The sequence below is a fragment of the Perca flavescens genome, chromosome 5 (genome assembly GCF_004354835.1).
Source record: "Perca flavescens isolate YP-PL-M2 chromosome 5, PFLA_1.0, whole genome shotgun sequence".
Classification (NCBI taxonomy): Eukaryota; Metazoa; Chordata; class Actinopteri; order Perciformes; family Percidae; genus Perca; species Perca flavescens.
Genome location: NC_041335.1, coordinates 5175009 through 5201889, shown reverse-complemented (window position 1 = coordinate 5201889; position 26881 = coordinate 5175009). Strand labels below are relative to the sequence as shown.

Sequence of the window (26881 nt, the reverse complement as noted above, 5' to 3'; positions counted from 1 at the left end):
TGACTTCAAAAAAATAAAATATGTCAATAATAAAGGCCATTCTTGATGATGTGAATCTGGAAAGTCACTCAGCTACTAGTAGCTCAATGAGAATCGGTGTGTGCGTGATCAATTGTGTGTACAAAGTAGAGGTAGTGTTTGTAGATGGGTTTGAATAGAGTAATGTGTGTGTGTGAGTTTGTGTGTGGGGGGGGGGCGTTTATTTTGGGTTCAGGCAGCTTTTTTTTTGGACCACGGTTCTCTCAGTGCATAGATGTCTCATTGGCTACAGACACACTTTCTTTTCTTCATTGTGACGTGTGATGGTCACAGGTCACATGATGCTAGATAACACCTCTGACTTAACCCCCCTCCCCTCATAATCAGGGATTCGTCACATCCACAAATCCTTCTGTGATTGGCTGATAAAAAACAAAAAAAAAAAAAAAAACAGAAATGACAGGTGTCTCGCCGTAGCCACAGATCAAAACCATCTCTCATTTCTCATCTCATAAACACTGATTATCCTGTGGCAATTGAATTGTCTGGACTTTTAAACAGCAATTCAACAACAAAACCTTAATAAATTAATCCATTTAAAAGGGAAAACCACTGCAGCATCGAAACAGGACATCCTGCTTCTCTATTTAAAAAAAAAAAAAAAAAAAAAAAAAAAAACTGTTGTCTTCAACAGGTTGCAAAATATAGTTTTTTTCAGCAATCAATAAAAATAAGAAATCAAAGAAGTTAAAAAAAACAAAACTTTTTGGTGACTAATTAAGTGAGCCACTATTCAAGGATTCTGTACATTTTTCTTAAATGCTATATAGGTATCTGAATATATTATTTCATTTATTTTACAAAAGAGTGTGAGTGTGAGTGTGTGCGTGTGCGCGCGTGTGTCTGTGTGTGCGTAAGGAGGTCACTGAATGGGTGTGAGGCAGAGTGGGCGTCTCAGTGAAGCCTCTCAAACTGATTTCATGTGGGAGTTACAGACTTGAAAACGCCATGAGCCCTTTCTGCTGCCGCGGCTCTCCTCCGTGTTTCAGACCAATCGAAGTGGAGATCACAAGTGAGGTCGTGGTCTACCGCCGCCTGTCTCAAAAAAAAAAAAAAAAAAAGGAATTGCATGAAATGAAGATATGTTGCCTTTAGAATTTGAACGCGAGAGCTCGACACGTCAAATTGACAACTTCACTTGTGATTCCCGCCGAAAGACTGAAAAGGGAGTGAGACGTCCAGCTCCCAGTGCCTGCTGGGTAAAAATAATTTATAAAAAAAACGGGAGGGGGGCTGTTGTGAGTGAATGGCATGAAGGTATGGCTAACAGGAGAGATTACACAGTCAGTCAGTCCGTTGTCGGGGCACAAACAACCTGCAGCTCGTCTGCCGGTCCGTCACAAACTGACAACGCCACATCACGTCAGTTTCCTCTCCCAGCAGACTACGCTGACCAACAGTCTATCCGCAAAGAGGTTCTAATAATGAGAACCTCTTTGCGATCAGTGTGGAAAAGCTGAGCGGCCACCAGCTGTTAAAGGGTCGGATGTTCTAAAGCCTTTTCTATAGATCGCTAACAAGTCCTGTTTTAAGACTCACGTGTGTGATTTTGTAACAAAAAAAATAAAGACTTAACTCTCATCGCTGTGGACAAGGTAAGTATTCAAAAGTATAGAAAAAAAAAATCTTCATCCTCTGTCTGCACTGTGGGCTGTATCTCAACACGTTAAAAAACAAACTTAAAACTGAAGCAGACAACTGCTCGCCAAGATAGTTTTTTTTTTTCTTCTATTTTGTACATGTCAATTACCTGTATATACACACATTTGTGAGAAAAGCGGGAAAGAAAACTCACTGAAAAAAGAAAAAGAAAAAAAAGCAAGCAAATATGCCGAGTTGAGATTCTGCCCAAAGCACGTTAAAGAGTCAGTTCACCCAAACTAGAAAACTGAATTATTCAGGGCAGTAGGGACATGGTGTCTAGAAAATAGCGGTTCAATTTTGTAAAGGGGCACTCCACCAATTTAACACAAAGATCATCATCCGTTCATTTATCATGAGGAGGGGTACTACTCAGGCTACGGACACAGTTGACTAATGTCTTCTGTGGCTCTGGAGGAGCTGGATCAAGTCTTTAAAAAAAAAAAAAAAAAATTAAAATAACCCTGATAATGTCATAATGATGTCAACGGGGGTCATCTTCCTTTGGGTGTGGAGACCACAAAAATGTAAACCGAAATGCCTGCATGGAAAGATGTGATGTAAGTGGTTACCAGGCAGTAACAAGATCTTATTTAGAGACACTATTGAGTTGCATTATGGGAATTTGATTAGATTTTAGCTTGAGCCACACTCTGGACTAAAAAGTCTGGATATATCGGCCTCTGCTGCATCAAATCTTGTTTTAGTCAGTCTCTTGTAAATCACCCAACTATATGGAAGTGCGATACTAAATCCGTGGAGTACCGCTTCACATGGCATTTTTCAGTTCTGCGAGCCACAAACAACAATTAGTTGTTTTATAATAGCCAAATTAGAAAAAACACTCTCCAGTTCCAATTTCTCAGATGTAAAAAATAATAATAATAAAGCAGCTTATCTTCGTCAGATGTGTTATTAAACTGAATATCTTTTTTGTTTGGTTTTGGACTGCTAGTCGGACAAAATAAGCAATATGAATATGTGACCGTGTGATCTGAGGCAATATAATGGCCACATTTCACTATCTTCTGACACTATTTGCTGATTTATTGATAATGAAAATAATAGTTGCAGCCCTTTTGTCAATTTACTGTATTGCACTGTATCGGGGTGAATCTGGGAAAATAAAATGAATGTAGATGCATGGTTAGATACCAACTAGAGGGAAGTGAGGACACATGGTATGGTTGATTTGGGTGAACTGATCCTTTAAGCTTTCCCTAAACAACATTTGTGAGCACCAACTAGCCAGAAACTCCAAAAAGCTGAAGCACTGTCTCGACTGTCTCTTTGTCTGGAGATGTCCCACGTCGCTCCGGATCGTACAACCCCCCCCAGGAGAAAAGAAGCAGTCCACGTCGGAGACGACGGTACGTGGAAGTCCGCTGAGAAGCGCGGATGAGCAGGGAAATGATTCGATTGGACCAAAGCCCTCCGAGAGACTTCGGCTACACAGTGAGACCACCTTCTCTGCCTGCCTGGTCCAAGGCACCAGGATGTCCATTCTCACTCCTCTGGCCCAGGAGCGCAGTCCCGTCACTGCCACAAACCATCTGTGTGGCAAATGTGCGATTTCCTCTCTCACACACACACACACCCACCAAACTCCATTGTGCACACCAACTGTTCAGAGCACTCAGCAACACATCATTCAGCACCTCCGCCACGTCATTTTCTGTATATACATATTAAATTCCATATCCACACACACACACACACACACACACACACACACACACACACACACACACACACACACACACACACACACACACACACACACACACACACACACACACACACACACACACACACACACACACACACACAGTACATGGGACATGGGACATTCTGTGTAGCTCCTGTGCTCTTCTCCAGCAGTGCGCCCGTGTCTGCATCTGGCGGCTCATCCTCTCCAGTTTCCTCCTGAAACTCAGTTGGAGCTGGCCGTGATGGGTTTGTCCAGCTCCAGCTCCAGGTCCAGGTCCAGGGGAGCCGGGCTGAGCTTGAGGCTGCCGTAGCAGGTCTTACAGACGCGGCTGGGCTCGAACAGCTGCTGGCTTGGCACTGGGATCTTCTGGTCGCAACAGCTGGCACAGAACACGTTACCGCAGTTCCTGCAGGGAGACACGGACAGGTCACCAACTGGACTCTCAGACGGAGCCGCTTTACACCTACAGTTACCATGCGTCTCCTTTGCATGCAATTCTACTCCTTTACATTTGCACCGGGCCCGGTTCTTCGTACATGCAAAAACTGAGTTTGCCTCATTTCAAATATATTCAAAGCAGGTTTATCTAGAGCTGCAAAAGTGCAGGCTCATTGGTCGTTATCTGGATGACTTTTCTACCCCTTTAAAAGTTCATCAGCTTATTTTTCCGATACAAATGACTCCTTTCCTTTATGGAACCAGAAAACGTGATTGGTTATTTATGACATTTTGATGGAGATTTGCCATTTTAACACACTATTGGAAGAAATGTAACAGAAGTACAAATTGTAGAGTACAGTTGGACTGAAATAATCTATTATTCATTGTCATTGCAGGTAAATTATAAATAAAAATACATTTTCAAGTTTATTCTGCTTCATGACCTTGGAAGGGGTTTTTTGCACACTTAAAATGGGTTTTTAGTGGATGCTCGGCTTTAGGAAAAAGGATCAGGCAAGCAATAATCCCAAACCAACAATATGTTAGTTAGTCAATCTGTCCTATTCTGAAGATGTAAATCTTTTTTTTTTTTTTTTTTTTTTTAAATGGGTGAACTATTTTGTTTAACAACCGGGCACAGTAGTTTTTAGCAAATGTACAGGAGTAAAAAGGTAATTTGTTGAGGCATATTTTCAGCTGTGGATTTATACATATTTGGAGCACAAGTGAGTATTTACATCAGCAGGATGGTGTGAGATGAACTGAAATGAACTACAGTTGTCAAAATGTCACCCAGTGCAACGTCTCATTGATGTGTTTTCAAAAGTTTCTGGAGAACAGTGGAGCTCTCTAGAAATGTAGAATATCACCAGACTTAGCACATTTTCACTGCAGCTGCTCGGCAGGTTAACGGTGTCTGTAGCTTTAGTGCCATTTCAGCCAGTCATAAAAACAATCACATGATCTACATTGAGAATGTTGTCTTTATTTCAAAAAAGGAGCGCACTATTATTCAACATGACTCCATCAAAGAATTCAAACCTCTGATAGTGTTCGATGGACCAAGTTGATGAGAACTAACGGGATCATTTTAGCCGGCTAACATCCTGTTAGCCTGATTCAGTTAAACCACATTTAAAAGAATAGGATGCTGATGTGAAAATGTATCTCCTGTGAACAAACTGATTTCCAGATCATTATTTTGCTGTTGTTGCTCCATCTGATTACAATCCGATCACCTTGGACCAGGGGTTGATGCATAGACAGTTTAAGTGAAGCCAAAACATCTCGATTCCGCTGCAGTATAACTCATTAATCCCACCCACTCAATGTGAGCAAATGGGATTTGGGCCAAACTAATAAAAGTTTGGGCACGCTTTCCCATTCAAGTGAATGAGTAATTGTGTGAAAACTTTTGACTGGTACTGTATTCGGGAGAAACGTCATGATTGACAGCTCTGATTGACTCGTGATTGGTCATGCGGGTGTATGGGCGGAACTTTCATACCGCCCGATTCAAAGTTACAGGATGGATGCGGCTGTATCCGGGATATTTTGGCTTCACTTTTGTACAGTGGGAAGAAGTGAAGACGGGTAGTCCATCTTTATATACAGTCTATGCCTTGGACGCATGATAAAAACAGGTGGAAAGAAGGTATGAGAGTTCCGAGCAAAACCCCATTCATCCTGTTTTCAGGTCAACCCTGCTGTGATGTTGCACTACATGCCGGGTTAGCAAAGGTGCTCTAACACTCAGTGGTGCTAACTTAATTATTCAGCCCATTAAAAAAAAACACGTTACCATCACTAAACAGCAAGACAGCTCACACTGAAGGTTTCAGATACCCATGCTCAGATTAATGTAAGGCCATGCTCACACACTAACACATACAGCGGCCTCTTCCAACTAACTATCTGTACTCACCCTGACCAGAAAATTAAAAAGAAAAAATTAAAAAAATAATTCACTCTGAGTCTCCAGTCTTTTTGACACCACCAGGTGGACGGAGTGGTCTCCAGTACCGTGCTGTGCTGCTGGGAGGTGAGATGCAGACGGCTGGTTTGGGGCAGCATGCTGCTGCGTTGTGTGTTGAGGGTGGTGGGATGGTAGGGTGCTGATGTGGTGCTAAGGCAGGAGGAGTGTTGAGGTTGAGGAACTTGAGGAAGTTTTTTTTGTGTTTTTTTTTTAAGATTAGAATTTTTCAGGTGAAATCTGATCTAAACAAACAATCAGCCCTCGACCAATCAAAGCCCTCTCACTGACAGCACCGCGCTTATGCACAGCCAATTAAAACCGCCGAATGGAAACACGTTGGCGCAGCAGGACGCACACTCAAGTCAATACATCTCAGAAATGAAGAGAGATTTCCCTGAGAATTTGCTGACAACTACAACAGAATGAAGGGAATACCCGATGCAACAGGTGAGGAGGGGAAGGAGCAGGGAGGGGAAAGGGGGGTTGAGGATTAGGAGGAGGGAGGTGCAGCGATGCCAGGTTAAAAAGGGTGGAAGGTGAAGGGACAGTGGAGCCGGATCTCACCAGACCTCCTGGACAGGCTCCCTGCCACTGTAGAGGAGAGGGGCACACAATGGATAAGAACTGCCTGAGCAGTGGAGAACACGTAACACACTAAAACACACTGCTCAAGATGCGTGTTACAAAGTTTTCTTTTCTAAAAGCTAGAAAATCAAAAGATAGCTACAATTGTGAAACGGCTGCAATGCTACACTGTTAATTCTAGAATTATGTGTTTTGAATCCATGGCTGAAAAATGAATATAAACAGAGTATTGTATGCAATTTTGTCTACAGTCCAGACCACACTGGATGAGCAACTAGACAAGTTAAATGTCTGCCGCTCTGTGGTTGACTTGATGCAATCCATCACAAAGAAAAGGAAGTAAAGAGCAGACAGTAATATTTAGAAATGAATACACCAGAGGAAACACCACAAGTTGATAGAATGAGGCAGAATATAGAAAAATTAATCTTGTTCTGTGCGCTCCAATTAACCACAAGATATCCCGATACTTCCAAGTAGACTGTCTTTGAATGGTCATAGTTGTGCAATCTGGCCATTTATTCTAAACAGTTATGTCTTGGTGGCTCTAGCCAACAAAATCAATCAATTCGATCTACATCAACACCACCATGATGTCATCGGGTTATCTTATCTCAGCTATCTGAGACAATTTATAATAGAAAGCCTGCATTACATATTGCAGGTGTGGAGTTTGAAAGCCATTGGTGTTTACCAGGCATGAAAAGTGTCCTAAAGAGAATCAAGTTGCATTATGGGGAATGTAGGAATTAACGTTTTTGGACCCATAGCAGAGCCTAAAAGTCAGGATATCTTGGCTTCTGTTGCATTGATTTGGACCATTTTTTTTTTTTTTTTTTTTAAGTTTGTCTCTTACACATCCCACAACTTTGTGGAAATGTCATATTAAATCATTAGAGTGCCCCTTTAACAAGAGAACTCTTACTCTCACTCTTAGCACTAAAATGTGTATTGCGTGACCTGAATCTTATGGCGTTTTTCCATTACATGGTACCTGCTTGACTCGCCTCGACTCTACTGGACTCTACTCGCCTCGACTTGCTGTGCGTCCGTTTTCCATTGCAGATTTTAGTATCGCCTCAGCGTGGCTGGTCGTCATAGCGACTGCCATGGGCGTGGCTTAGTAGCTTGCTTTTCCCATTGACATATCCCCGACGCATTTCCTGGTTCTCCGTCTCCGTAAACAACATGATATCAAAGAGATAGTTAACGTTTACTGCTCCAGATTTCCCACCGTGGTCACATATATATGACTCTAGAGTCGCTACTCGCTTTGTTCCTCTCACATATATATGACTCTAGAGTCGCTACTCGCTGCGGAGATAATCGCCGTCACTCTCTCACTTCTCCCTCGCTCACTAGCTCCCCACACACACGGCGACTCGACACACACACATCACACATGCACACACCAGCGCACCAGTATAACCATCAGGCCACTTGTATGCTACGGAGAAAGCTCTGCGTGGAGCCTCCGGCAGCAAAAAAACACTGCTGGCTAAACTATTTAAAAATGCCGACTCTCGCTAGCAGTGATCAGTGACGCTTCTTTCCGACCAATCAGCAGCCTGCAGGGTTTCACGTCACCTTCTCGGCTAGCCTCAGCTCGGTTGGAACCTCGACTGAGCAGGTACTAAAAAAAGTACCTGTTAGCAGGTACCAGGTACTTTTTTTCGTAATGGAAAACCAACAAAGGCGAGTCGAGGCGAGGCGAGGCGAGTAGGTACCATGTAATGGAAAAGCGCCAATAGTGGACATTCAGAACATACTGAGGATGAGCTTAGATCAGATTGGCTTAACCATATTTGCTGCTCGTCAGAAATGCTTCTGTTCTAATACATAGTACGGAGCAGAGTAGACAATAAACTGAAATCTTTTATAACAGCTGTGGCAAACCAGGGGAAATGGGTCAGTCAGTCCGGCATAGGGGGCGGGTACATAGGCTCAGACTGGGGGAAGTGATAGAGGGAGTCTATCTGCCTGTGCAGGTGCAGCAGCCACTTGGCACTGGTCACACCTGCAGCCCATCAGGTAATCAAAGGGAAGGTGTTAAGAGAGCTAGCCCAAGACTGCAGGGAGAGAGGAGACCGTGAGCAACAAAGGCCCAGGGGAGCAACACTTAGGAGCTGATGTCAACGAGGATATTGGCCAGGAAAAAGACTAACCTCTCGCTCTGCTTAAATCCTCCCAGGACAACACCTCCTGAAGGCTGACAGACACCAGATGGGAAGAAACCTAAGTTGCAGTTTGTACCATTACCCTTTTCCCGAGCTACTTCATTAAAGAACATTTTCTGTTTAAGCCGACTGTCTCTGTGTTTCCTATGTTCATTGTGAATCTGGCGTTCAAGTCCCCTGGGTTGCCACACAGCATATGCATATGAATAAGACTGAGCCACTTCTTGTTGAAAACCAAAATTAGTCTGATTTTGAGCCCTGGTCTGCAGAAACACACCGATATATGTGGAGATTAGGGCTGCACGATTTGAAGATAAAGTCATATTGTGATTCTGATTCACAATACTGCGAGTCTACTTGCTTGATTATCAAGAAAAATCCATAAAAAACAATTTGAAATGTGTATTTCTCAACTTAAACATACAAAGCATTAAAAGAAATGCATATACAAAAAATATGCAATACTTTTTTTTTTTAAACTAAAGTGCGTTGTTTCTGTCTTCCCATGAGGTATTCTAAGTAATGACAACAAAACCGTCAGCGCGTCCACATGATACAAGCCTTCCGTGACCATCACAGTTATGTAATCGTAAAACGTGCAGCCCTAGTGGAGACAAAATAAAAATCCCATCAGCAAAGGGTCACTTAAGATGGATAGGAGTCATTAAGATGCCAAGTGTGACCGAAAGCTGCCTCGGCCTAATCTAGACACGGCCTGGATGTATCTGGATACAAGAAACTCAGTTGAAACAGAAGAGGAGCGAGCTTAAACAGAAGGGAACATCTCTCTAAGTCTCAACAGGACAGAGAGCAGTGGTTGATGACAGGGATAGTGTCTGAAGGTTTGAGCTTCTGCAGCTGGAGAACCCTCAGTGCTTACCTGCAGTGATGCCTCCTGGTGGCGAGCCAGAACCTGCTCTCACAGCCATAACACTGGGCTGCCAAATGGTCTGGGTACCAGCGAGTCACCTGTAATGTACAGACTAATCTCAGTTCACAGCTCTGATCCACAGAGCAGCTCACCTACCATCAACCACCATCAACTGCCATTTCTGAAGAGAGCTGAGGTCCATATATGTAAGCTACAAACAAATACAGCCATTGCTTTGAGAGTTTGGTTCCTTCCCTCCCTAAATTATCTTGGCCTAGCTGCTCACCTCGGTGTCCTGCTTGTCCACCTGCTCCCAGCTGGCCTCAGAGAATAGCTCTGTGCTGCAGCGCGACAAACAGTTGGGGTCCAGGTTGTACTCAGAGTCTGTCATTGAGGTCTGCATGGAGGGAGACACACAAAATCAGAAGGAATGTAAAAGGAGTTCATTGGGCTGAAGTTAAACCTAACTTTAGGTAAACATCCAGGGGGTAAACAGATCAGCTGGTCAGTCAGTGTCATGGCCAACTTGTCAGCATCTTACCACTTCGTCTCCCATGTCTCCGTTGATCCTGTGGGAGCCGGCGTGCTGCTGATTCTCCAGGCGGCTCCACAGCTCCTGCACCTGCTTCTTCAGAGTCTCCACCTCCATCTGGTGTCCCGCCTCGATCTGCCTTAGCCTCTGCTGGATGGCGTCCGTGTGCAGCGTCAGCCCGTCGTCATCCAGATGGCTTCGGGACGGCTGCTCTGGGCTAATGGCAGCCCGGCCCAGCAGGGTGTGGCACCAGCGGTGCTGGGAGCAGCTGCCCCGTGGATGCAGGATCAGGGAGTTGCAGCTTGCTAGGGACACCTGTCGACTCAGAGGAACCCTCTCCCCGTTCCCTTTGGCCCAGTGATGTCCTCCGCAGGGCTCCCCGTCGGAGCTGTCGCCGTTACAAAGCCCTTCCCTGTTGAGGTCAGCACTCACAGACTGAAAGGCACTGACCGAGGGCCGCTTGCTGCCCCCGTTTAAAGTTCTGATAAAGCCTTGTTCGCCTGTCTCCAGTCCTTTCTCCTTCCTGGAGCAGGGCGGTTGGTTCCTGCCATCACTGCAGGGCTGATGACCGGGACAAACCGGCGGCTGTGCTGGTAGCTCTAACCTGCTACAGGCTTCTTCAGTTAAAGTCTCTGTGGAGCTTTCCATCAGGGAGGCCCTCTTATCCCCCTGCTCCACTGGCTCGGAGACACCGTTGTCAGATTCAGAGTCAGGGCAGGTCTCCTCATCCACTCCTGGCTCTTCAGGTGACCTGTCCACAAAGCCGTTTGTTATAGTTCTATGGGCTGCAGGCTGCTCGGGCTCACCTGAGCCGGACTCGCTGGGTCCATGTGCAAGCTCCTCTGGTACAGAACAGTTCTCTGCGTCCTGCTTCACCAGGTCCTCTGGTGACTGAGTCACCTGAGCTGCCTGTTGATCCAGCTCCTCTGCCTTCTGTGTGGGCAGAGAGGGAGACTCATCAACCTCCTCTGCCACCATTATGCCATTTTCTAGATGGTGACCATTGGTAAACGCTTCTCTCTGCATCTCAGTCCCATTGACCTTAGCACACTTGTCATCCTCTTCAACTTTTGCTTCCTTCCGGAATTCTGTGTCAACAGTGCTGATGACATGTATGACAGCAGCACTTCCCTCTCTCTGAACATCTGCTCCCGCCTCCTCCTTAGTGGCTTCCTTAAGAATGTTCTCCATCTGGCCCTCAGCCACGCCCACCGCCACAGAGAGCTCCGCCTTCTCTGCTTCCACACCGGTTTCTGCTGTGCTCACAGAGGCTTCCTGTCCGAGCTCAGCATGCGAGCCCTGGGGCTGTGGGCTGTCTTCCAGCTCAGAGTCCACTCCGTCTGGGTAAGGCCCCACTCCGTTAGGCCGCACCTCCTGATCCTGGTTTCCCCCTCCCTCAGGCCCCACTGCCATGTTGAGCTCCAGAGAGCGCCGGTGGTCCTGCCACTTCTCATTGAGACTCGGGTCACTGGAGCGGCGGTTAGGAGCCAGCGAGCTTCCCAGCTCACATGCACTGGGCAAGTTGTCGAAGGAGCGAGTCTTCGTACGTCTAAAGAACAAACAAGAGAAGAATTATGCTCGGAAAACCACATTATCATTACGTAACAATGGCTCACACAGCTGCATGTATAATCATTACAAACCGTTTGGTTAACAAATCAATCACATGTCAGCCTCGTCAAAACAAGAAAGATGCAGCACAAGCATAATGAAAGAGAAGCATTCAGACCGGTCATAAACTATGAAACAACTTCCTGTTGCTCTTTCTTGTCATGAGACACAAGATAAGCAAAACATAAAACTGTATCTGTGACTATGAGGGCCAGAGCAGAGCAAAGTATTTAAGCAGTCAAGTTGAAAAGCCAGGTCCGTCTGGCTGTGGGAGTCCTGGACCTGTGTTTATCTTACATGAGGAAGGAAGAGGGGTCGGGTGCCCATGCGCCAGGCTCACCTGCCCAAGGGCGCGTCCTCAGGGTTGCAACCCGGCACAGGGTAGGGGGCGCAGGAGTCATCGGAGGGGGTGGTGGGGGAGGAGCTGGGCAGGTAGACAGCCGTCCACAGCATCAGGTTGCGTACATGACACACTGGGTGAAGAACCTGAAACAACAACAGGTGCAAACTTAACTCTGTGTAATCAGAAGAAGTTTGAGATCAAAACAAGAAGCATAAAGAGACATTATAAAATCTTTCCCATAATGCATTTGAAGACTTTGCTGCCTCAACCTGTAGGATTTGGAAACCCAGGCCCGGACTATGTTTTCCTAACATCTTTAACTTATTTTATCGTTTGTCTTTCTGGGTTTCAATCAGCTTTAAACCAGAACTAGCAGTACTCCGAATTCTAAAGGATTTAAGACTTAACACCTAGACAGTGATAGACAGTGGACGTACTGTCTCGGAGTGTGTGGAGTACAGCATGTTCCTCAGAGTACGGTTGGCCGGTCTCAGAAGTGACCAGACTGAGCAGGTCCTCTCTTGAACGTGACGGTCCTCCCTCTCCTTGCCGCTGTTACACAGGAAGGTGCCGAATAGACAGGAGTAGGTGTGCTGCACCAGTTTCACCTGCAGAAACACACACAAAAAGACAGACAGACAGACAGACAGACAGACAGACAGACATGTAAAGGCTTGTACACACACCTCAGGTATGATACTAAGGTCAGAGATGACAGGTGTCCTCGTGCGGCTTATAAACACACACACTTAACTGCATATCAGCGGCTCACAATCAGAAACTAAATACACCTCAGAGGCATGCCATTTCCACTGCTGCATATGACAACATTCTGTCTGTCTAATCTCAGGAATCAGACTTCGCAATAGTTGCGCTTGACATCAACCACCCAACTTTTACGCACCAGAAAGGCCTCGTTAAACTCAAAGGAGCATGGGAACTGCCTCTGCAGCTGGTGAACACAGTCCAGCCACTGCAGGAAGACGGGGCAGCGCTCGTTCAGGTCCTCAGAGTTTTCTCCATGGCCGCAGCGGTCGGCAAACTTATGGCCGAAGTCTAGCCAATCAGTCTCCACCAAAACCTGGAAGCCCTGCAGAAAGACGTCACAAGATCTTAGATTAAATGAAATAATAAATTAACTTTTATATCAATCACAGTTTTTTTTAAACATAAAAACAACAAATATTAAATTAAAGTGGTGATAGAATGAAAAACCGAGTTTACCTTGTCATAGTTGAATAACGACAGTTCGGTGGGTGAAATGGGCATACGGGGAACCTCAAAGTCCCATTGACACCTCTTTCCTATGCAAATCTCACAAATTGAAACTGCAACTCAAAACGGGCGAATCCCAACGAAGCTCAAAGTTGACGTCAACTCAGTGTCTGTACCTTAATTGGCTCTGGTCTATACCTTTGTCACTCCCCAGAATGTACATACAGACCACTGGTCTGAGACCAGCTGGTCTTCTGAATGTAGGTCGCGCAGATCTCACACATATAGTTTAGCTGCGAGCTTTGCACTTCCAGGGGAATTACAAAGAATAAAGTTTGGAAGTTTTTCCAAGGATATTGGATATAACAAATCACGGACGTAAATGGGTACAAGCGGCCGAAATGGGTTTCCTCAGGAGGGTGGCTGGCGTCTCCCTTAGAGATAGGGTGAGAAGCTCAGTCATCCGTGAGGAGCTCGGAGTAGAGCCGCTGCTCCTTTGCGTCGAAAGGAGCCAGTTGAGGTGGTTCGGGCATCTGGTAAGGATGCCCCCTGGGCGCCTCCCTAGGGAGGTGTTCCAGGCACGTCCAGCTGGGAGGAGGCCTCGGGGAAGACCCAGGACTAGGTGGAAGGATTATATCTCCAACCTGGCCTGGGAACGCCTCGGGATCCCCCAGTCGGAGCTGGTTAATGTTGCTCGGGAAAGGGAAGTTTGGGGTTCCCTGCTGGAGCTGCTCCCCCCGCGACCCGACACCGGATAAGCGGACGAAGATGGATGGATGGATGGATGGATGGATGGATGGATGGACGTAAATGCAGCATTCCAGGCTGCACAGCAAATGCTGACACTTTTTACATTTCATCGCGGGCTGCCGGTCGTGGTGCTCAAGGTAAACAGTAGTTAGTGGTTCACTTACCGGCATGTTCCCCGATATTAATAAATTAAGTTATGTTTTCATTTATATTGCATTGTAAATAATACACTTAACCAGTAGCGGAGTAGCAATTGGGAGAGTTAGGACTTTTCTCAGTGGGCCTGTACAGTGTTTTGAGGCCGCGATGGGGCCGGTCTGATAATAGTTATATGGGCAATGTGCTGCTGGAGCTGCTGCTGTTGTGCTGCTCTCTGTCTGTGTGCTTCACTCTCCACTAAATGTCCCCGCACTGAGACAGTCAACTAGCTACAGCACGAGTTGTGATTCCTTGTCTGGAAGTGGAGCTGAAGGTGTCGAAACTTGCATTGGTGTGTGTGTGTATGTAGGTGTGTGGGTGTGTGTGTGTGTGTGTGTGTGAGCCACACTGGAGGATGACTAAACTGTGTCTCTGGTGGTTTGTACAGTAACATTAGTTGAGGGGTTTAAATGTATCAGCTCTAGCCATTCCTGCTCCGGCGGCGCTGCCACTGTCTCTCCTACCTATACTGGCCACACTGTCTGCGCACTCGGACAGTGTTGCCAACTTAGCGACTTTGTCGCTAGATTTAGCGACTTTTCAGACCCTCTTAGCGACTTTTTTTTCAGAAAAGCGACTAGGGACAAATCTGGCAACTTTCTGTAGAAAAGACGTCAGTATTGTCGAGCACGCAAGATATTTCTCTCCTGTGGCCGCCAAATCACCTCTCTCTTCCGTTCTGTGTCTGAACTGAACAGACACAGAACACCAGCCCCTCCCCTCTCTGTAAACCAACCAATCAGCGCGCAGCTCATCTAAATATTCATGAGCATACCATATATGGGAGAAAACCTTTTATATATGTCAATGGAGAAAACCTCTCATTTCATTCCAGGGCTATTTCATAGGGTTGCATTAGAGAGCATAGAACTGCACCTGGGCCATTTTCAGCCCAAACAATGTTACATACCCTATTAAGAGACCTTAAGGAACAGTGTGAAATACCCTATATAATCATTCTATCACCCCTTTAAAAAGAAAAATAAAATATTGGAAATATCACAAGTATTACATGATGTCAATGATAGGAGAGTTTTCATGGGAATAAAAATAAAATAAAAAATGCTAACAAAAGGCCAGGATCATTGATGGAACTAAAAGAGGAGTCGTCATCTGTACCTCCACAGTGCGGTAGTAAGGGTCCAGCAGCAGCTTGGACAAAGCAACAATCTGAGGTGTGCGGTCCCAGCCGTCAGAGCAGTGCACCAGGACGGGCCTGTGGTCTCGGTCCACAGCGTTGACCACCAGCAGCGCCGCCTTCAGCAGCAGGGACAGGTGCTGCAGCCACTTGGTGCTCTCCAGTGCAGAAAGCCAGCTGCAGGCACACAAACAGCAACGGAGCACAAACATCAGAGGACCTCAAATGCCTCAGACACTAAGTGAAGGCACACACGTTTCATACGGACAAGTACATAGCATGGACCAGTGCCACATAGCACAGCATTTATAGATTGATCTAGTTTTCAACGTTGCAGGTCAACAACTTCTCAATGACTTTGTATAGCTAAGAGACCAACCATGATGTAAATGTGTGGTCTTTCTACTTTCTTAATATTTTTCAGCTCAGAAAAAAAGGGGTCAACGGATTAATTGAAAAGTAAAACATTTTAAACCTGCAATAACTGTTTGTTTTTTTGGCCACTTGGAGGCAGCGGAAACAAGTTGTGAACAAACATATCACCACCTTTTAAGTTGATATGACAAACTTGCTAGCAAATATTTGCTAACAATTACACATGCAGCAGTTATGGAGCGACATTAGCATTCATTTGGAGGTTTTTCTGGCAACCTGGTGAATTTAAGTTCAATAGTCAGGCTCATTTAGCTCTGTTTTTGGTCTCCACCAACTCCTGAGCAATATACCGTATCGGACTCTTTAAACTGCTGAGTGCCAGCTAGCTGCTAACATCGTCTGTCCATCGTTTGGTGCGAAGCGGGAAGTGATTATCAGTGTTGGGCAAGTTACTTCCAAAATGTAATACATTATTGATTACTAGTTAGGGTCATTTGAGAGTAATTAGTTATATTACAATATTACTGTCTCTGAATTGTAATGCTTCACACTACTTTTGAGTTACTTTCACCAAAATAACCGCGGAAGTAGGACTTGGCAGGTAGCTTGTGAATTTCACCACCGGATCAACAGTCTCATCCCTATCCACTTTAATAAATCATAATTTATTTATTCATAATATTTTGTATTATTAATCTGAATCTGCAAAGTGAGCTAAAAAATAAATAGCGAAATAAAATGTACAATAGGCCTACTTGACTCAGAAGAAGTAGTCCATAAAAGTAGGAGAAAAAATGAAAATACTCAGGTGATGAAATGCAACGCTAATATAAGTGTATTTACGTGTAGCAAGGCAGACAATAATTCCCGACCTGTTTATGTCTGTCCGTTTCTCAGACACACCGCTGTCCGTGCTGACGTACCGTTCCCTTGTTGGGACACAGATGTTGTTCGTACAGTCTCTGGTTCTGACCACGGGAACAGTGACGGGACAGCTCGCTTCAACGCAGCGTAATAATTCCATCTAGGCATACGTATGTCCATCTCAAAAAAGCTGTGTTGTTTGGATGTTTTTCTGCCCCCTAGTGGCCACAAATTGATGAATGCAGCCTTAGAATCCAGGTGTTTGGTCAAGTTTAGAAACTGACTTTGCCTTTTTGAATAATGGCTATGTAATATTTCAAAACATTGCATATTTCAGAGTCTGTTTTTGTCTTCTGATTTGATCGTCCAGCCACTTTCAACAACGTTCTCTTAAGCCAAAGTGATTCAATTACATATCATTGTAGCATCGAGTCTGGGAGTGTAGATGGAAAGAGATCCTTCACTTGGGGTTGGGCCAGGCTTTCTAAATCAGGCACAGATGTATGGCCAACACCACAACACTGCTGTGATTACTAGTTACCTACAGTTACTGCAAAGCTTGAGAGCTTTAAATAGTTTTTAGCCTGCAGGGCTTTAAAGTTACGGCCAGGGGAAATTGGAGGCACTGCTGGAGGCATAAAAAACCTACTTGGCCGGATCAGGCATCTGAGTGCAGAGGAAACGCAGAGACTGGAAACTCTTGCGGATGGAGTGGATGTTGGCCATGCCCATAAACACCACCTCACAGTTGGGATAGTACTCTGGAACAGGAGGAAAACAAATAGTAAAAACGAAAGAAGAGAAAAGTAAAGCTTTTTAAAGAGGTTTTAAAGTCTGGGTAAAGTAAAATCAGTTTTCCTTCTAAACACATTATACATGTTAGAAAATAAAAAGGTGAAAAGAATTTAAACTGTGTAGTACTGAATTGTTGGACTGTGAGTGGTGCGAGTTCGCTATATTCCACAACTATCTTAGCTCTTTCAATCTAACATGAATAAACAACTGTTTCTTTCAGCCCGCAAGGGGTTACTGCTCACTGCTGTGGGTGTGTGCTTTGTGCTGTCTGTTGCCGTGAAGCTGCACTCTTCTTCAGGATGTGTGCTGTCCTATCATAGTGTGTGTGACTGTGTGAGCTGCTAACGAGTGTCTGTTGCCACAGAGCGGCACTCGTTCTTTGGCTTGGAGGGTGTGTGCTGTGCTACCGTGTGTGTGCTACTTTATCAGTACGTGTGCTAGCGAACTAACACAGCTGCAACGAGAGTCTGTCGATGGCAATGGCCCATGGCAGTGGCTCCTTTTTCGACTCCGTGCCTTCAGCAGACGCGGACACGGCCCCGGTGTCTCAGAGCAGAGAATATGGCTAATTTTTTCACGATTTTGAAACCTAGTTTTTATACACATGGCGGTATTTCTTTTTCTTTTTTTTTTTTTTTTGGGACAGACCCTAAATGTCCAGCCCACGACACTATCTGACTATCTGTTAATGGGTATAATGTTGAAAGTTTCTTATTTATTAAATAATTGCTTAAAGCATTTAAACAAAGTTTTGTGCTGGATTTTGTAACATTCCAAAATCTTAATTTGGATTTAAAGATGTTCATTTTCACTATATATGCATATCGGTTCCAACTATCTGTCATCCGTTTTCTTAACTACTAATAATCGGTATCGATTAAAAAAACCTTATCGGTCAATCCCAATATTTAATTTTTTTTAATCATTCAGATGTGGCTGTGTGGTTAACACATTTTCGTCAGAACACAATAATTATTGCTTTACCAGGACTTTAATTTAACCATACAGAGCAATCACATTTGCCGTTAACTGAGCTCCTGAATCCACAGCACACATTAACCTAATTGTGCTTTGTAACCAGGGACTGAGCTGAGAAAACCTACCTGGGCATTCACAGCCTCCCCCCTTGGCCCTGTTAGCTACGGCAGCAGCGTAGGACCTGGCATCCAGAATCAGTAACTTGTGGGGCTGGGTAGCCAACGTCTCCACCTCTGCGCTGTTGGTCATGGAGGATTCTGATACACACACAAAACACAGAAAAATGATCTCTCAGTACAATTCAGGTTGTATGAAAGTAGGGCTGGGGGTATGGTTGAGTTCCTTATCACGATCAAAAAGTCCAAATAAACCATTAAAATGCAAATAGGTTTCATCCAGGCACATGCATCAGATTCATTTTGACATAAGAAGTTACTGTGATCTTGTGTTTGTGTAAGCTTGCTAGTTTAGACAAGACCTAACAGGTCGGATTGCACAACAGGTCCTGCAGTTCATGCAGATAGCAAGACCTCCGCATGGAAATATCCGTCTGTGTGTGGTGGTAGGTGTGCCGTCAGCTGGAAGTGTGTGTTTGTGTGTGGGTGTGTACAGTATGTAAGCGAGTGAGAAGGTGAGTGCGAGCGCTCACCAAAGTCAGTATCAGGCAGGTCGTTGCCGTTGGTGTAGTTGCCATTGGAAAGGTGTTTGCGGGAGCTGCTGTCCACGGCGCAGGCCTTGGCGATGGACTGGACCAGGTGCTCATCATCTGCGTTCCTCCAGCCCCACCAGCTGACCTCTGGCTGGCCACAGCGGGCAATCACAGCTCCCGTAGTCTGGTGCCTGCAACCGGGGAGAAGTTAGCCAAAACACAACAGTCAGTTCACAAGAGAACGCCATGGCTCTTTGAGATCTAATCTTTTTTTATAGAAAGAAAATACTATTTGCGAACAATACAGTAATACCGAGATCTAGGTTATGTCCTAGATAAGAGACAACATTTGCTACCTATCCATTATCCATTTCTCCTGCTCAACAGTATTATTTGACTTGACCATCACGTTCAGGTCCTCTCCTGATTTGACATTTGTTTGGTTCAGTCATTTTACAGCCACCAAAGCAAACTTCTGTCATATTTATTTCAGGTGCTGTGACACACAAAGCAGGCATGCAAAGTTTCCATTTCTGGTTGGACTAGTTTTCCTAAAAACAAAAGATCAAAGGCTCTCAAGCACTGTTTGTTAAATACAACAACCACGATTGACTAAAGCCATGACGCAGAGGACGTCATTGGTTAAGTCAGCGGTCTTGGCCATTTTGACAAACTTTGAACAGAGCCAAATCGAGAGATGTACCCTGGAGGAAATTAGCTGTGTGCTGTGCTTTTCCAAGCCAAAGTAAACGGTCTCCAGAGTGGCACCGATATAGAGCCATAAAGATACTATCTGAAGATGGTTTAATTCCTTTCACAAACAAGGAAGGCCAATCAGCACATAAGAAAGATGTTCATTGCTGCGTGGCGGGTAAACAAGCTTAACCAGCTTCCTCGAAACAAACACACCAACCTATAAACCACAGCAGGAAACCTCTTCCAGGAGCGGAAGGCTGCCACATTTTCCAGCTCCTTGTCAGTGATCCAGGCTGGCACCAGGAGCTGCTGGGGATAGCTGGGGCAAAGCCTGGCGGAGCAGAGGGACAGAGAGAGCAATGCTTTAACAAGGAGAAAGAGAGAGCACCAAAAGGCTGTGATGGCTCAAACAAAAGTCTCTGTCTACAGACACCTAATCCTGGGCTGGGCTCTTATCGGCCCAGGGCGCAGCACCAGTTGAGTACAATAACACAACCACCCACTGTCTAACACACACACACACACACACACACCGACTTGTGCTGTACGCCAATGAAAGCAAAAGCCGGATCTATCTCCTAGCTGGGAGTGAAATCACCACAGCAGCAGGTATCCTGAATGAAAGCTGCGTTTACCTGAACTTGCTGTTTATGTCCGATATCCTCCAGGCGTTTTGAGTGTCAAAGCACATCCTCTCCACCTCGTTCTTGAACCAGGAGGTCACATGTTCGCCTACAGAGAGCAGAGAGGTCCGATAAGACCAGAGGGGAGACGAGGTTCTGCTGGGGTTACGTGCGGACATGCAAGAGACAGTAGGGTACCTGGTCTGCATAGCTCGCCGTGCTGCTCCTTCTCGCCGGCATATACCTCCATGCACCAGGCGTGGAAGGCGAAGGAGAAGAGGTCCTCCAGGCGGGAGGGAGGGCGTACTACTGCGTTCAGGCGTTTTAGCCATTCCTGACACTGCTCAAAGGTGGAGAACTGGCACCTGTGGATCAAATTTTTTTTTTTAAATAAAATAAAATCTACTTCACAATCAAGCAAATACCTGCTTTATTTATCCTTTCTGTTTGTGGAGAGGACATGCATTCTTTACCAAAGTGTAAATCACATCTACCTGTGTAGAGCTCCCTAAATGGTAGCCGTACAAAATGTCTGGTTTTACAATAACATAAAGCATGCTTTTGCATACTCATTGCATTCCTAAAAGTTACAGGAAACTCAACATTGTGAATTTTGCATTTTAATAGGTGTAATGATGAATGTGGTCTTGCGGTAAGCTCAATTCCGGAGCAAAATGAACCTAGGGGTTAATAACACATGGGTACCGAGTTGACCGTTCTCTGGGACATGTTTTCATGCTAATCAAATGTGACCAGTTTTAGCACAAACCGCTAATTACCTTATAACGCTAGTCGTTGGGGCACGCGAAAGTAAAAAGAAATCGCTATTTCTATACCACTAACAAGGCTCAAAATAGCACCACACTTCCACGGTAGCATAATGAAGGTCCCTACATGTAACCCAAGCACTGAGAACTTTGTAAGTGTACAGACAGTTTATTAAAAAGATTATAAAGACAGTACCGTTCACTATACAGGCAGGCGCCATCTTGGGAAACCAGTCGAGCGACGTTACTGGTTACGCCGTGTAACCAGTAACCAGTAACGTACGCCGTTCGACATGTATCTTCCACTGAGATTATTCCAAGTGAGTGAAAGGGAAAAGGGATATTTGTTTGCAGCGCAAATTTCAGCAGGATACAAAACAAGCGCTGGTAAACCCTTTAGTGGCGGTACAGCAGCTCTGTCTAAACTTTGTGAGGCTGAGCGACAGGTGGCTTTTTGTCCTCAATTTAACTGTAAAATGGAAGTATTATTATTTTTTACCTACACAGTTTTACGGTTACAATTGTTGGTCTATGCATTGTTAACCTGTCCCTGTAACGCTCTGCTGCAAATGCAGTATGAAGACTGTTTTGTCATGTTTGGGGATGTTGAATCGATTAGATGCGCGTTAGGAAAAGGTCAGTCTATCCATCAGGTGTATTGATACTTAGCACAAGCTAACCTTTATTTTGTTTCTTGGTAGGCTGAACTTGATGAAGCTGCTCTGGTAGTTCGGATCATTCTGGCCTGTGTGTGTGTGCCATGTGTAAGTGTTGCCATAGCAACCTATGCCACAGGGCTTTGTCCTTTCAGCTAATTGTAACGCCTATACCCTCCTGCGTCTGGACTTCTGTGAGAAAAAGTCTGAATCAACTCTGGACATTTTTAGACATTTGTTGTTTTCCTGTAACTTCAAAGGCTTTGCACAGAACATCACACATACAGTATGTCCCACATATAGATACAAAACGAGATCTTAAATCAAGTTTCCTATACCTTTAACAAAGAGGAGGTAACAATTGGAATGACTTTAGGTCACAGGAGTGTATCACTGGTCATACCTGACGACTTTACAGTCCTTGCAGGTGACATGAAGCTGGAACATGTCCCGACACTCCGAGTTCTCTATGAGCTGAAGAGGAACCTGTGGCGAGAAAGAGAGGCAACATCAACACTTCACTCGGCCAAACTTTGACGGCCACGTTAAATAGCATATCAAGTATATCGAAAAAATATACCGACCAAACACATGCAGTCAGTAAAGGCAGTGTGGTAGACAGATACTGACAAATTAGTGGTGGTCAACACAGTAAAATGCCTTCATGCCAAGAATCAGCCACGTGCTGCAACATCATGTGTAATTTTAATATTTAGTTGTAGAAACCACACCACCATCCATCCATCCATCCATCCACAAGGTGCTAAAAATATACACAGATTACTTGTCCAGATGCATTTCCATTAATTTTTCACATCGCATCACATCACATCTCCCTGAGCTCTCTTAATATACATAATCTTCTTAACTTTGAGTGTGGGAGCAAAAAAATACTCAATACTAGATCCGGAAGAGCCTGGATCTGCATTTCCCCGTCGGCCCAGAGCTACGGTCTTATCTTTTATAGGCAAATACCATCCAAAGTGCCGAACTGCCGCGTGCTTATGACTTAAGAGCGTACTTTGAATACTGTAGGGAAATACCTATGCGGCTTTTGACTAAGCTCTGTTAATTAGCTAAGAGCACCGTTCGGCAATGCAGTGGGCTTTCAGAACAAAAGGTGTGGCTCAAGCTGCTGCTGCACACAAAGTCTGGAGCCATGCACGATCATCAGCAGGTGAAGCTTCTAATGTATGGGACAAGTACAATGACAGGGTTACTGCCCCGAGAGATTGTGTTGGTGTAAAAGTTGCATTAAAAGATTGGCAGTTTGAATGTTTTGGGCGGATACACACACACGCGTTGGCATCAAATTTCCTTTAAACCAGCACCTGGTGTTAAACAGGCTGAACAACCAGGATTCTAGTCCCCTAGGCACCAGCCGGTTAACAGACAGGCACACACAAACGATACACTCAAGTCAACCACTCCATGCGTGCAGCTCTGCTTGGGTACTTACGGACACCTCACAACAACAACTCTATCCAAAACAAAACAGAGAGAACAATAATGAAAGTGATGCATGTCGATTTGTAACTATTTTCGATCTGAGCAGGGCTGCAATTGCAGCACATTCCGGATGTCCGCGCACCCTGCCCTCTAATCTACATTCCTCCATCAAAATTCCTATGCTGCTTGTTAACAGCCTCTCGCCCTCTTGCAGCACCTCCCACCCCCGATCTGTGAGCGCCGCAGCTCCAGCCATGTGATGCAGATGCCTCGTCGGCCCGTCCAAATATGTGTGAAGCCAACGGCGGCTCTGTCTGATGCAAGCACATTGAGGCGGTGTGCGAGCCAAGAACCGGAAGCTCATTAAGGTCCAATTAACCTCTGCGACACGTCCCAGGCAGCAAGAAGAAACAGAAAACACTTGTGATGACTTCCTGGTATGACATGTGATGATAGGCAATCACAAGATTTGTGATTTGTTACCTGTTCTGTTTTTTTTTTTAAACTAACAAAATAAAACAATAACAAAATAACCTAAAAATAGGGAATGACATGAAATATGGCTGCAAACAGTAGGGCTCTAATTGCTAATATTATAACTGACTTTTGATATTACAGAGGTAACCTCAAGAGAAGACAAAACAAAAGATTCTGATGTTAAATGTTAAACTCAAACAGCTGTATAAGAACTTTGATTAAATGAAATAGTCTAAAACTGTCAACATTTTTATTTAAAGGAAGGAAGGAACTAACCAAAGAATTAACTATAAGGGCACAGAGCACAGACCTAGGCATGACCTATGTCGCAATGTTTACGGTTCGACTTGTTCATGTGAACTTTCCCAGTCAGGAACTAATTTTTCCTAATTTTTTATTCCACCACCGCAAAGTTAGCGACAATTTCCGCACAGGCTCACTTTAGGTGGGCTGACCTTTAAAGAAATACGCCGTTTGTTGAAATAGGGTTATTCAACGTCTTCTCTATATTTATATAGGTGGGCAAACACATTTTTGTTTCAGTGCATGCATTGTCTTAGTCCGGCAGCGTGATATCTCGGCGCCCATGTATAGGGTTGGGTACCAAAACCCGGTTCCACTATGGAATTCCTCATTTTGGTTATGACTGAAAATATTTTCCCTCTGTCGCTCCGGACAGTGGCAGAATCTTTTTTTCTTTCTCCCTTTTCTGACGAGTGGCGCACGTGCCCGTTTGCGGTGTGAAGCGCATGTCCGCGCTATTCTGCGACACGCACTCTACAATCCCTGCTGATAGACGGCTTTTTATACACGCTCTGAAACGGACGTAAAAATATCACACTTTCTCTGTAGTCTACCGTTAGCTAGCTACCGTAAATGTAGGCTACTTTTAAAATGCCATATTTTCCCTCTGGGCTCACCAAAACAGACGTGAAAGCATATTAACCATTCACTGCACGTGATCGCTAGTAAACATTACACTTGCTCTGCTAGTCTATCGTTCAGGACAAGACCCTGTAGCCTGGTGGTGGTGGAAGCCGGACAGCCTCCCCAAATTGTCTGCCCTTTCAAACTCATACCTGGGTGTGTACAGACCTCTTGCACACCATCTGAGAGAGTTTTCTCCTGTGCAGGACATGCCATAAGTCAGGAGAGGTGTCCTATCTTGCCAGAGAAGGCAAATATGGTCATTTTTCTGCAAAACAACTGCTAAAGTTTGTAGCTGGTTGGCATACCAACTCAACATTTATTTTGTTGTTTCTTGTTAATAGTGTAACTGTTATTTGTTAAATTATTGTAGTTGTGTGTTAGGTGACTTAGGTTTACTTATGATATATTTAAGTACTTTAAAACGTTAATATATTGTTAAATTGAAATAATTTTCAATAAAAAAAACAACAACTCGTATTTAAAAAAAAAAAAAAAAAAAAAAACTTTAAAAGTACCAGTTCGGCATCAGAATCGTAACAATCCAAACGGTACCCAACCATACCCATGTAGCAGTGCTTCGGCTGTAGCCTACTTCCACCCAATATAGTCCCAAATCAATATCTGCCTAGGAAATCGTCTAATCTTAATCTGCATTGCTATTTGTACTCGTGACACAGGCCACACAAAGTAATCAGGTTTTGTTTTTGTTGTTGGGTCACCGTAACTCACGACTTGCTAACCGGCAACATAGGATTCCATTCACTACAGTAAGCTAAGCTAGCGGCGGCGCTGCCGGACTAAGACAATGCATGCACTGAGACAAAAATGTGTTTGCCCACCTATATAAATATAGAGGAGACGGTGAATAACCCTATTTCAACAAAAGGTGGCGTATTCCTTTAAGGTGGACCAGCTATTCTCATTTAGTGACAAGCCGCTTCTCCTCCCAGCTTTTCAAACACGCTTATACATTCTTGTTTTGGTCTTTTTAATGGGCTTTGTTGACAACAAGAAAGGAAAAAAACATCACCAGACTTATCCTTTATGGATGTAAGAAATAAGTTGTATTCATTATTAGATGAGGAAAGGTTCTGAGGGAAGGAAGTGAAACAGCCAAACGCTTTCCCTGTAGCGCATGATTTGTCGTTGCACAATATTCCTGCTCTCACATGTCAGCAGCAGAGCAGCTTGATGATCTGAACATAGCATATGTTTTTCCTAAGGCATTCAGAGTGAGATTTATTGGTCAAATTAAGGCAAGTACTTGATTTAGAATGGCATGTATATAGATTGGGAGAGATAGTACTCTTGTGCATAACAACATAGAATACACTGGAAAAAATGTATTGTTTTAATTATTGTTTTTTCTTCAGTACCACTACCCAGGGCAGCCCTTCAGTCCACAATATAGAAGATGCGGTACAAATATATATCTATTTACGTTTTCATGTTTAAATGTGGTATGGCCATCTCTTGTGGGAATTGTTGGGTATCTGTAAATTATAAAGTGTGGTCTAGACTAGCTCTATATGGAAAGTGTCTTGAGATAACTTCTGTTATGATTTAATACTATAAATGACATTGAATTGAGCCCCTAGGTGGTAAAAAGTCAGTTTTTAAATGGAGACAGTCTAGTAGTAGGGCTATAAAAAAGATCTTTGCAGTGGCAATGGGGAAGTTTCATTTTCAAGGTGACCACAATTGGGTAACAAAGCCAGTCTCTTTTTCTTAACATGTTGAGGAGAGAGAGGGGGGGGGGGGGGAGAGAGAGAGGGGGGGGGGAGAGAGAGAGAGAGAGAGAGAGAGAGAGAGAGAGAGAGAGAGAGAGAGAGAGGGTGCAACTGTTATGCATCCCCTGTGAAACCACTGCAACCAAGGCAACGGAAAGTGCAGAGAGAAAACGGAGCGGGCAGGCAAGTGTAGAAACAGAGGTGATGACGAGTCATCAAAACTTGAATGCACATTCGCACACAGCCTTGAATAGAGACAAAGTAGTATAGTCTTAATTATTTTTGAGCTGTGTGAGAGTCACTCTCTAAATCACATCTGAATTTACAGCTCGTCGTTCACTTTTCAAAGATACTTACGTTGACAACAGACTCTTTGAACTTGATGTGTAGGCGGTAGTTAGATATTGCGATGATGGCATCCTCTGCTCTCCCCACATACTCTGTGAACTCGCCATGCAGCTCAGGAAAGGGCACCTAGCAACAGCAGGAGATAGAACATGTCAAACAAACTGCAGAGTCACACAGATCCCCAGTCATGATGATGATACATGCACAGAGGGGCTGTGGTACAATCGACTGTTTCCCTAGATATGGTCATCATACAACATACATTTACAACTTGTATCAATGAGATTTTACTGCAGCAGTCAGGCAAAATGATACTG

The 26881-nt window shown here is 44.5% G+C and overlaps 1 protein-coding gene across 2 annotated transcripts in view; it reads right to left on the bottom strand.

Moving 5' to 3' along the window:
• Window positions 1-3476: 3476 nt before the first annotated feature.
• The window catches only part of mtmr3 (myotubularin related protein 3), a 30962-nt gene continuing 7557 nt past the window's right edge, over window positions 3477-26881 (bottom strand). The window contains exons 5-21 of one of the 2 annotated variants that reach the window (XM_028578175.1): window positions 26574-26690; window positions 22034-22116; window positions 20406-20572; window positions 20220-20316; window positions 19802-19915; window positions 18889-19079; window positions 18365-18496; window positions 17116-17227; window positions 15209-15404; window positions 12831-13016; window positions 12364-12534; window positions 11924-12069; window positions 9982-11521; window positions 9727-9837; window positions 9450-9538; window positions 6372-6398; window positions 3477-3797 (exon numbers count right to left, since the gene is read on the bottom strand). In XM_028578175.1, the coding sequence (XP_028433976.1) occupies window positions 3614-3797; window positions 6372-6398; window positions 9450-9538; window positions 9727-9837; window positions 9982-11521; window positions 11924-12069; window positions 12364-12534; window positions 12831-13016; window positions 15209-15404; window positions 17116-17227; window positions 18365-18496; window positions 18889-19079; window positions 19802-19915; window positions 20220-20316; window positions 20406-20572; window positions 22034-22116; window positions 26574-26690 (3663 nt within the window). In that variant the 3' untranslated portion in view covers window positions 3477-3613. The remainder of the gene's footprint in view (window positions 3798-6371; window positions 6399-9449; window positions 9539-9726; window positions 9838-9981; window positions 11522-11923; window positions 12070-12363; window positions 12535-12830; window positions 13017-15208; window positions 15405-17115; window positions 17228-18364; window positions 18497-18888; window positions 19080-19801; window positions 19916-20219; window positions 20317-20405; window positions 20573-22033; window positions 22117-26573; window positions 26691-26881) is intronic. The other variant, XM_028578176.1, reaches the window with a different exon arrangement.